The sequence below is a fragment of the Ruditapes philippinarum genome, unplaced genomic scaffold (assembly GCF_026571515.1).
Source record: "Ruditapes philippinarum isolate M1 unplaced genomic scaffold, ASM2657151v2 ctg3703_1_1_1_1, whole genome shotgun sequence".
NCBI lineage: Eukaryota > Metazoa > Mollusca > Bivalvia > Venerida > Veneridae > Ruditapes > Ruditapes philippinarum.
Genome location: NW_026865945.1, coordinates 15660 through 28391, shown reverse-complemented (window position 1 = coordinate 28391; position 12732 = coordinate 15660). Strand labels below are relative to the sequence as shown.

The following is a 12732-nucleotide window of genomic DNA, read 5'->3' as shown; positions in this document are numbered from 1 at the left end:
ATTTTTGTCATCTTGATCACCGTAATTATCACCATCTTTAACTTCATCATAGGCATTTCAATAATCAACTTCATAATCATTATTGTCATCAGCTGTATAAATATCATCATCACCACCTCTATCAAAATTATAATTTTGATCACCTCTGTCATCACGTTCATCACCATCACAATCATCAACACCTGTAGCGTCATTATTAAAACCATGATCACCCTCATTGTCATTGCAATCATCATCACCTTGATCATCATCATCATCATTTAAATCTATATCACGTCCATCATCATTTAAACAGCATTACAGTCATAATCGCTATCAAAATCTAATTATCACACCCTTTATTAACATCGCAATCATTAAAAGAATTATCACTTACATCATCATCATCATTATATTCAGCATCAACATTATAATCACCAGTATCGTCACCGTCGCTAAATATGTTTGATCCGATATCCGTTGTATTAGTTTTTATTTAACCGTTATTCTTAATCTGATTCAGTTTCAAACGGATTGATGTTGGTCTCAATATCAAATATTAATAATATTGAAAAATATCAGACAAGTACGTTAAACATGATTTGCTTAAATATGATCCCCTTTAATAAAATTGATTTTTTTCAATGTTTTGAGTTGTAGATGTTTCGTATGATGCTGATTATGCACTAATGATGATGTAATGATGGTGATTATAATTATGTTGATACTATATGATTGTGATGGTTCCGATGATGATATGATATGAAAAGAAGGAGATTGATGATGTGTAAAAAACAGACATCATGGTTAATCTAGACTTTTTTTGACAAAAATGATTGATAAGTTGTTAAATTTTGAAAATTTTGTTTTTAATAAATTTATAGTTTATGATGTTTTCCCAAATATGACTTATGATTATTCTTGAGTTTGATATAAAGGAAAAAGGATATGATGTTTAAAAATGAATTTTGTGATGTTTAAATGTGTTTCTCCTGTTTTTTTAAAATGGCGTTGATTATGTCGATGATGAAAATGATGACTAACTGATGGTATGATGATGATAATGTATTAATTCTACACCTGCTGCTGATGATGAGTATGATGATGATTCTTATAGTGATGATAACGATGTACTGATAATATGATCATAATGTCCATGATGGTCATATGCTGATGTACTCATAATGATAATGGAAGCTATATCCGTCCACAAAGGAAATTATAACATAAACAACGTCCATTGATTGGGAGGTATATTGTTGTAAGGAATCCATAGAGAGCTCTATTCGTCGAAGATTGCATGCGGCGTAACAAAACACATACAGTTCCATTATTCTTTTAAGTGGGAAGGTTCACATTATACAATTATTAACTAGTGAGCTATTTAATATGATTAGGCTAAGAATGCATTTTTTTCTAATCACAATAAGTTTGTAATCTTATACAACTTTTGTAAATTTTAATTAAGAAAAATTATTTTGATTTGATTGTGATACTTTTCTTTGTGTATGTAATTGAATGATAACTTTTCGGCAAGATTTACTTAAATTGAATAAAGCAAAAACAATATTATCTTTTTGATACTTTCGATAATTTACGTAACATCAGTAAATTAAAACTAGGATGCTTGCAATCTATATAAATCAACAATTTTGACTGAATTTGCACTCATTTTATGAATAAGTTTGGTTTTATTGGTTTACTTACCAAAATAGAGGAAAAAAACGTTTGCATTTGTCACAAAATCGACATTTATTCGATTGAAATGTTTTCTTTGACGTTGTGTTCGGAGCCTTCATTTTGAACTCATGTGCCGTTTTCTATGGTGACGTGGAGTTTGTGAAGGCAGTGATTTGAGAGTAGCCAATCAATTCAATGTGAGGAGTTTACCAGTGACTATGATTTCATAAATAGATATGTTGACTACTGTTTGGATTAATCAGATTGCAGCTATATTTAGATAATATAACACTACAATTTAAACCGTTTAATTTAAAAATTCTTTACTATCCTTAACAGTTATCACTCATCTATAATAATATTATCAATTACAATTATTACTAAATTGAAGGTATATATGGTGTCGCACATCTGCCACCACTTAACCATCTAATGTGCTTAATATGCAATTACCGCATTAATGTATCCTTATTGAAAATGTGTTTGCTATTAATTAAAAAGAATTGAGCAGGTACGTAAAAGTATTCATTTTATTTTTATTATATCTAATATATTTTGAGACAGGAATTATATATAATTCATTTGAGTAACATTATACTTAATATTTTGCTGTCAAGTTCAGTTAAATAAGTACATATAATATTTCAAAGAAGTGGCTGTTATAATGGTGACAACCAATAATTGATAAAGAAAACTGTTTTTGATAGTTACGATATAAAAACTATCTACATTGCAATTAGTCCCGAGAATGCTTTTGATATATATTTGTCAAGATTGATTTTGTAATATCTTTATCGTTTTATTTTATGTTTGTTTTAGCAGCACAAATCTGATTAAATTCATTTTAATATCAGTTTTGAGACATTTAGATTAACTTTTATTTACACTTTATTTCACGTTGATACGTATATTCAAACTCAATTCATAAGTATTTAAGTGCGTCAAAGGAAACACACTTTAGTTAAATTTTACTGTCACGTTGATTTTAGTGTGACGTCACGTCAATTGCTTTCTATCTGGTTCGTGCCGTTGCTATATATATTGAGAGAAGTGAAGAAACTTGAGATTCATAAGTATTTTGGGGACAAACAAAACAATATGTTCCCGAAAAGGACCTTTATTATTGTCTTTGTAAGTTTTTTCTAAGGAAATAACACTGAGAAGTTGAAGCAAGTCCAAAAGCTCAGAGAGTCCAGACGCCCAGCAGGTCAAGAAGCGCAGCAAGAAAGCGTACCCAGACCAGAGCGCAGCAAGTCCAGAAGCGTAGCGAGTCCAAAACGCAGCAAGTTCAGAGCGCAGCATGTCCTAAAGCGTAGCGAGTGAAGAAGCGCAGTAAGTCCATAGCGCAGCAAGTCCAGACCACAGCAAGTCCAGAAGCACAGCAAGTCCTGAAGCGTAGCGAGTAAAGAAGTGCAGCAAGTCCAGAAGCGCAGAAAGTCCAGAAGCGCGTAGCGAGTCAAGAAGCGCAGCAAGTCCAGAAACGTAGCGAGTCAAGAAGCACAGCAAATACTGGAGCGTAGCGAGTCAAGAAGCACAGCAAGTACTGAAGCGTAGCGAGTCAAAAATCACAGAAAGTTCAAAATTGTTATATATGTGAAATAGAGTGTGGCAGTTATTTCATATTTTAGGCAGATTTATATTTTATCTTTATTATTTTTTAATATCAGCAATTAGTCAATCACTATTATATCAATCACATGAGTTATATACTTCCTTCAGATTAATTTGACAGTGACAAAAAAAATGCCAATTAAAATAAAAGGGTTAAAATAGGAATAGGTATAGATTTACGTCAGCAAAAAACCCTTACAAGCATTTCAATATTTACACAATCTTCACAGAATGATTAAGCCAAAATGTTTAAAACATTCCTTATCAAAGAAAGATAAAAAAGGAAAACGTTGATTGGATAAATGCTATCAGTTAGGAAGCAAATAAAGAAAGAAAAGGTCCAACAAATCACTTTATATCATTTGAACATATTCCAGCGTAAATTTGCTGATTATTTATTTATGTATTTTTTTCAATTTTACAGTGCGGATATCTTTCTTTTTTGTTAATCTGTAATTTCTCAAAATGCTCCAAAGCGGCATTTTGTTTGTTTTGATTTATAGTCGTAAGTATTGCTTTAATTACATGTTTTTTAAAAATATATTTGTAAAAATATTTAAGTCTAAGACTAAAAATGGTAATACGATTATTTTGACAAAACTATATCGTTCATTATATCCTTAAAATGTAAACACTGTTAAGTTTTTCTATTTTATTGCTTGTGCAAATATATATTTGTTTTCCAATAAAATATGGTCGAACTGTTTATTGTATCATAGTTTGGGGACCTTCTGTTGGAAATATGTCTAGAGTTAAATCGTATACATTTACATGCACAGTGCGTGAACTGGCGTGCAGGTATTAGTTACCTGCACTTCAGAGCATGTCCATTGATTGGTCATTTTTGCTGGGGTTTACTTATTGTGACGGCAGAGAAAGAGAAAGCGATAGAACATCATATTCAGATGCTCTTTCATTGGTTACTTTTCTCAGGACTTTCATATTGTGACAAAAGGGAACGTGCTTTCATGTTTACATAAAACATCAAAACACTCGGCAATCTGATTTATATTGAGCAAACTATATTGAAGGCAGTGAAATGCAATACATTTATATCGTTAGTATCGCTTAATAATTCTGTATCTTTAAATTTAAATTATTTTTGTCAAATACCTTTTTATGATTGTATTATTTAAAATGAATCGCAACACGTGTATTTTTGTAAATCGGCAAACTATCGATCAGCCTTATAAATCAACTGTTTAAAAAAAGTTTTCAAACACTAAATTGGTTAGTGTTTATTTGTAAGCATTAACTGTGCCGTTCTTACCCAATTAAGTTTTGTAAGTGCTAACTAAAAAACACTAGCCTCTACTAAATGACAATTTACAGTTAACATCGAGTAAGTAATATGAATGAAAATCATATAGGATGTCATAATTTGGCTGCAAAGCAGCCGAGTCTTATATGATTTTGAATAAGACGCATGATTTACCGTGAAATGACACGATTTATTTTGCGAGTCGTAAATAAAAACACAAGTACATAAAAACATTGACATACACCAGCTTTACACTTTATGACCAATTTTGAATTTTTGGCTATTGTTGAAAAACATTTTTATTTACATTTTCTTCGAATGGACAGAAAATGTTTTCTTATCTCCGCAACAAATAATGGACTGTGCAACTGTTAAAACTGCTAAAAAGAAATCTGCTAAAACACGTTGTCTCCACCCAAAGGGAACTGTTTTGTATTTGGGTAAAAACGCATCAATGTAAGAGCTGTTGGATTGCACTGTCTAAAACATATCAATTTTTCAATATATCCATTTGTTGACTTTTTGAAACTAGGAAACGAGTTTTGAAAAAAAATCTTTTAAAGTATTGTATTTTTCTTTTGAAATGATTTGGATAGTCATGTCCGGACATAAATTTCATTTCAAAAACTGAAATAGCCGCCTTTTATATAGAAGAGGGGGGTAACACATGTGCTTATTTTTATTTGTTATATTTGGTAAAGGGTGGATTGCCTTTAACATCTAATATACTGCGTTAATGCTGAAATTTGATGTTTTATCGTTGGTCACTTGCTTATTAAGAGTTTATATATAGTTTTATCGGGATATATTTAATAAATGTTTAAGGCACAAAGATAAACCACTACGACCAACACTGTCTATATATAAATAAGACACACGGTGTGAAATTCCTGACACATTACGACCGAAGCGTATCCGTCATGTCACCGTATAAAATGAATACTACTAGTACTTACCTAATAGAATTTTCGTGTCGTAACGCTTCCCCCTTTAATTGCAACAACTACGCAGATCTAAACAAACATTCCTCTATGTATCATTTTATTCGGCTCTTCTAAAGGTATGCAGTGCACAACTGATCATTCCTTTGCAACCATTTTACGCGTGCGTAAACCTTGTCTTTAACTGACATCGCAACGGTCATGTCTGCATCTGAAAATATGCAAATGTAAACACGGTTTCCCATACTATGTGGCCTAGATTTTACGCTAGGAATTATCTAAAATATTTCTGCAAATAGCACGGATATTTGATCTTAAAATGTTACATCTAGAGTACTTATAAGTTGTTTTCATAATTGAACTTTGTGACCTAGTAGTTGATCCAAAATGACAACTATTTGAACATGAGATAGAAATCATTGCAATCACCTTTTTTGATTACTGGTTATTTGAGATGACAATGTAATTGTGACTTAGCTTTTATACCTATGATGACCAATATTTGAACTTAGCTAAATCATTTTTGTCAAAATTTTAAAATTATATTTGAGCTGAAAATCATAGTTCTAGAGTGTTAACAATTTTCTTTTCTAAATTTGGTCTGTGTGAAAAATTGTTGGAAAAATAATTCAATAAGAAAAAAGAAATAAACTTTAAAATTTTAATGCCTACTCAAAATTGATATTTCAGTTTAACATAAGGAAGAACAATTATACAATATCGAACGTGACAGTTATAGAGAAATATCATGGTCCATGATTGGGTCTCGGTTTGCGCCTCGATCATTTTTCTTTTCTTTTTGGAGATAAAAAAACTCAGTGTCGACACAGGCCATGGTATTTTCACATAACAGAATTGTCGCTAAACTATATCTTGTCATTAACGTTTATAGTGAGTAAGTTGCATTAAAATGTAGGGCCATTAACAGCCTCGAATATGATGTGCGTTTTAAACTATATACAACTGGAAATAAGTTGAGCACACACGGCATGAGCCTCAATTATGACATGACTACAACTGAAATTTTAAATTTTATTTGGCAAAGGTACGAACCACCTGTAGTCAACCTGCAAAAACTGGAACACGCTCTGCACCAAAAATGGCAAATTTTACCTCTAAATCGCATTCGACACCTTACTGTTACTAAAAATATCCACCATTAAATGTTTTGTAAACGCTCCAACACCATACTTATACTCACATTTTTGGTGATAAACAACACATTTGCTTATGCTCCAGTGATTTTGTTGAGCAAAAAATTAAACTGATAAATTTACTGGTTTATGTTTACTAACTTTGTATCACTACTTATCAAATTTCTTTTTCTTAGCTCAATTAAGTCGTCATCTCATGACAGTGCTTTCAATCACAACCAATTTTAAATTTCCAGGGTGTGCTAAACTTTTTTCCAGGTATTATTAATTTATCTCTAAACGATAGTACTAATCGATTACCTAGACAAAGCGTTGACATGATATTGGTAAAATATAATCTCAATTTATGTAAACATTTTTTATCATTATTGACTAGATATCAGCGTCATTCTGAGTAAAGATGATCCCTGCAATAGCTTTCTTGAAATAAACGATACCACGATGTCAGTAGCTTATACAGTGAGTGACAATGACCCGATATCCTGTAAGAAACTCAAGCCATTTTTATGGTACAGATACATTGGATCAGACAAGGGATACTTGACAAATGTTTGTCCAAATAAAGGACAATGTGGAAGTCGGTCACAAATTTGGTTCAAAGGTAGATATTTACACTGTTATTGAATACACGATCTCCTGCTGGGTTCTAGATCAACTGTAGATTAAATTTGTTTTTGCTAGAACATCAATTGTTAAAAGTGCCCGGAACAGTATTACCTCTACCAATTGCTGCAAAATACTTTCCTAACAGTTTTATGGTTAAGCAAATACTTAAATATTTTAATAGCAGATGCAACACAATTAAAATACGAAAACAAAGATTTTTTTATTCTTAACTTATGTTATTCGTTCCTTTCCCCCATGATGTAAATTGTATAACAATTTAAAACTCTAACCGCATATCATTTCATTCTCTATGTTAGGCACTGTGCCAAGTGTGGATGATGGCGAAACACTGGCACGTGTTTGCATTAGTAAAGATGGCTCATGTTGCAATTTACACAGCCGATTAAAGATAAAGAATTGTACTGATTTCATTGTATACTTTGTGATTCCAACCTCTCCCTGTACTCATTACTGCTTTGGTAAGTATTCATTTGCGTACATAATCATAAATAATGTTTAAAAGTCGGCATATAAATTTTTTCAACAAGTTGTATCTGCTTCAATATTATTTGTATACACCTCTCTAGAAGTGTTTGTTTCTTTGTCTATCTTTGTGCGTCTAATTTGTCGACTCAGTCATATCTCGTTGGTCAAATTACTAACCGGATTCCCTGGTGACCTGTTGATCCGCGATTGATCGACTACTAATCCCACATCACTTCCTATCAGCGTAGAGAGATAATGACCATTTGAATTGATGTCAGAGATCAATGTCACGGGAAATTACGCCTTACCCGATGATCTCTAACCCGACGTTATCCATATGTAGCTAATCGGGCAAATTAATGGAAAACAAAAATAGTGTTTATCAACATCCGACCTTCAGTATCATTCAGTTTGCTGGCAGTTTCATTACAAACAGACACTTATTTAACCTAACTAAAAGAGTAGGAATGGAAGACCAAATTATATTTTTACAATATACAGTAAACTTCACTTATAGCGAACACGGTTAAAGCGAACTTCCGGTGATAAGGAACAATTTAATTTGGCCTGAATTTTGCCCTTCATTATCTAACATAAAAATATACGGTTTAAGCAAAAACTGTTATAAGGAAATACCGCTTATAAGGAACTCATTTCTTAGTCCCAATTTAGTGAAAACTACAGAAAATTACACTTTTATAACGAACTCCAAAATACCGGTTATCCGTAAATAGATCATTGGCATGGATTAAAACTCAATTTTCAATTTAAAAAGGAAGAACAAATCGAAAATCTTGTTTATTCTTAATATTGGAAAGAAAACGAAAGCACTGAGTTTAGAAACAAAATATTTTTTTATGAGACATTGAGAAAGGGACTAAAACTAAAACTGAAATAGCAAAGGATTTTCAAATTCCAAAAAGAACGCTTTCGGGTATTGTGTCTAAAAAGGAATTAAATGACACATTTTTCTTAATCAAATGCTCTTAAAAAAGGCGGACGATGTTAAACAATCAGTTCATTTTTGTAAATCTGTTCGCTATAAAAACTCCTGAAACAAGGAACTAATTCGCAATATGCTTACAAGGAACTCCGGATATAAGGAACAGATTTTGAATGTCCCAATGAGTTCGTTATGAGCAGAGTTTACTGTATTTGTTTCAATTATGATTCTATTTAACCATGCGCAACATAAAATTGTGTTTACCAGCGGATCTTAAAATGATAAAATATATAGGGTGATGGGCATGTACTATCATCAATCGCTTGTTTCACCATAAAGACTTTACAAAACGCGCTTGATCTTAGCAGACTATACGAGCGCGTATTTCGAAATTGTGTACCATTCAATGAAGTCTATTCAAATCAAAACATAATGATAATAAAAATAAAAATATGTCTACAATATTTTATTCGCTAAATATGTTTTTCCCAGAATAATCACTTTTCATTGTGCAAAATTAAAAGATTGCAACACTTAAAAGTCATATCTAGTTAAGAATTATTTAAAAGGGGTCATTTACTTAAACTTTATCACTGTTATCTTCCTTTTTTCACGTAGTTGTTTTTTAAGATCATGTAACACAATTTTTATGGTTTTATATCGTATGATGCTCAAATTAAGATTTATCAATATTGTAAGTTCCAAAAAGCATTATTGATAAAGATATTACCGAATTTAACATTTCATGCAAATAAAGTGAGGTAATTACAAATTTATTTTCTATAAAGTCCAAGTCAAATATTTCAATAAGAAATGAATGCATATACATGTATTTTAATGATTACATATAATGTGCACAAATATTTACAGTACATATTTTTACATATTCTTCGATGTTTTAAAATTGTTTTATATTATATATATATATATATATTTTACTTAGTGTGGTTAACCACTTTGATCACAACATGCAGGATCTTTAATGCTTCCGAGTGATCACTTTTTTCCAGATATTTAGAAATCACAACATCAGCCCGGCATCTGGTGCCATGTGCTGTGTGACAGCCGTAGACAGTTTCCACGTACTTCATTTCAGTTTTGTTGTATTTTTTCTGGTGCTTCGGGATCATTGATTCAGGCATTTTAAGTGATAAAATTGAATGCCACTCAAGCCGGTGCTATTATCGCGTGAGGGATGTTGCACTTTTCAATATGCCACATGTACAGACTGAATCAAACAGAGTCTGCAATTTTCATGCAATTTTGCAGTTTTCAATGCTTCTTAGGGATCAGTTTTTTTCCAGATATTTACCTATGCTAAAGATATGAAAGTGCAGTCTAGATAAAAATAGTAAATGAAAACTACTTGTGGTTGTTAAAATGTTAAACTGGTATTGCTCTTTGGAACGAAAACAACAGATTGAAACCTTCATACGGTGACAATATTTTGTAAAATGCAAATTGTATGAACCTTCATCATTTATTTAGGTATTGGCTAATTCTACTTTAATTCAACACGTTAATGTATAAAATAATTCTAATAAATTAATCTTCACACTTAATTATATAATTCATATAATTCGGTGTTTACAAAGACAGTTTACGCCAGAAAAGGTTTTCAACACGTTTATTACTTTTTCAATTAAAATTGCTTTTAAATTGTAGACTTAAGTAATTGTCTGCAATTCTTATGCCTCAACCATTAAAGGCAATCTCTTATCCACAAGGGGCGTTTATATTTAATTGTACATACTGCTAGGGCAGTGTCTAATTGAGGTATTATTTATCTTCTCCATAAGATATTCTCACTGCTCTTTCTACTCGGAACAGTATGGTTAAGTACGTTGTTCGATAATGAACAGTTCAGAGTACTGTTTAGTACTGTGAGGTTCAGTACTTCGCTAGTCATTTTTCTGTAAAGTATACTGTTTTGCCAAAGGGATAACGATACAATAGTAAGGCACAAATAGTTCTTCCCTGCCATTATTCTTTTCATTCTTGTAACATTTATATTTTCTATTTGGATGGCTTACTAGCACACAAACTAAACAAGACCCGAAGGATGGTATATATTTTATTATATGTGTTGCATCCAAGTATACACTCATAAACTCCCAAACATCAAGTAAACATACACACAGTAACAATAACGATATTTGATATTAAAGGCGTGGCTTATTATATCTTGTAGACTTGCTTACTACATCCTCCTCTATCTTTAGTTTAGAACTCATCAATAAAATCAATAAACTTAAATTATCAAAACTTTAAATTTAAATGTGCAAACATATTGTAATAAGAAATATTTTTCTTTTCGTATGAAATAAGCTATATAGCAAGTCTATTGTTATAAACTCTTCTCCTTTTTCAGCAGAGTTCATTAACCAATGCGATTTCTCTAATCAGTGTACTAGGCATCTGTTTCAACGAAGTAATGATAAATATAATGCTATTGTTAATTGTCATATCTGTTTCTAGTTTTCGAAATGTCACAAAATATCAAGCAAATTACATTATTATCACAACATTTGTTCAAACAACTAGCATTGTTATCAAAAGAATGATTTGTTTTTCCGTTCTACCACACAAAAACCAATTATAAGGTAATTTAATAAAAACCAAAAGTAATAATTTCACGAATAACAGAATGTTCTCACATACGCTATCATTTGTCCTAGATTAATAAATCCAGCAAGCGGTTATAAATGATACACTGCTATATGATAGCGAATATAATTAGGGCATTATTATGGCCCACACATTTGAGTCATTAACCCTTATAGCTGTAACGAGAAATGGTATCATAGATTAAACCATTTTTTTTCTTCTTAATCTTCATAACGTCTCGGCGGTCGGCGTTTCCTCTGCGGCCTATTTCTAGGTAAAGATGTATTATCTGCAGGTTTCGTCTGCACCGGCTCTTGATCTCCATGAACATATCTAAATTTGGAAACGTCCCGTGTGATTTCTTTTACTTTATGTTTGATTGCAAGCATAGATCCTTTCATAGCGATGATTATCCCGGGGGTAGGATCAAACGCTGTTTCAAACTTATTCCGTTGTTCCCGTTTCAATAGCACACGATCTCCAAGTTTCAAATTATTTGGCTGAGCTCTACGTTTTTTTATCAGCGTATATTTTGTTTTTCGCTTTTGATAGACTGTCCCTGTCTCGAATATCTGTATCTTTGTTATCAAATGTCATCTTTGGTAATTTTGTCTTTAATTTACGATTGAACATTAATTCACTAGGAGCTGTTTGTGTAGTTGTTTGTGGTGTGTTCCAAAAATTCATAAGATATTTACTCTTTTATAATCTTGTCTAGACGCTATCGCTGTTTTAATTGCTTTTTGCAGTGGTGCCATAAATCTCTCAACTATTCCATTTGCCTGTGGGTGCAATGGAGTGATTCGTTTATGTTTGAATCCCGAATTATCAGCAAATTCTCTGAATGCGCGACTTTGAAACGGAGGTCCATTGTCCGTTTTCACTATTTCTGGATATTCGAATATCGAAAATATCGCCTCTAATCGCGGTATGACTGTATCTGCGGCTGTCGATTTGATTCTTTCAACTACTGGAAATCTACTGTAGTCACATATAACAACTAGTAACATGTAACCGTCTGGAAATGGTCCACAAAAGTCACAACTGACTTCAGAAAACACATCTCGTGGTAGTGATGTTGGTTTGATCGGGTCTGGAATAATTCTTGTTGATGCAGCTTGGCATACAATGCATGATCTACACATTTCGTCCACCATTCTATCCATATGTGGAAACCAGCAATATTCACGTAATAATCCTTTGCATTTTAATTGGCCTTGGTGACCTTCATGCGAAAGCATAACAGTTTGTTTTTGCAGACTTTCTGGTATGCAAAATTTTGTACCTCGTAAAAGCACAAATCCATCTTCCGTATATGCAACTGCAAGTTCTTGATTTTTATTCAAATTATCGTATAACCGAAAACTTTCATCTAATTTGCATTTTTGAGTTTTCCAGTCATTTTGTTCTAACGCATTTCTTACACAGCTTAATGTACAGTCCGTTTCGGTAGCTTTTGCTACA

The 12732-nt window shown here is 32.0% G+C and overlaps 1 protein-coding gene across 1 annotated transcript; it reads left to right on the top strand.

The window, feature by feature from the left end:
• The first annotated feature begins 3641 nt into the window (after nt 1-3641).
• LOC132730813 (oncoprotein-induced transcript 3 protein-like) lies at nt 3642-11139 on the top strand. The gene is made up of 4 exons (XM_060716859.1): nt 3642-3775; nt 7003-7227; nt 7550-7711; nt 11033-11139. The coding sequence occupies exons 1-4, from the start codon at nt 3736-3738 to the stop codon at nt 11137-11139; spliced, it is 534 nt and encodes a 177-aa protein (XP_060572842.1). The 5' UTR covers nt 3642-3735.
• Nucleotides 11140-12732: the final 1593 nt, after the last annotated feature.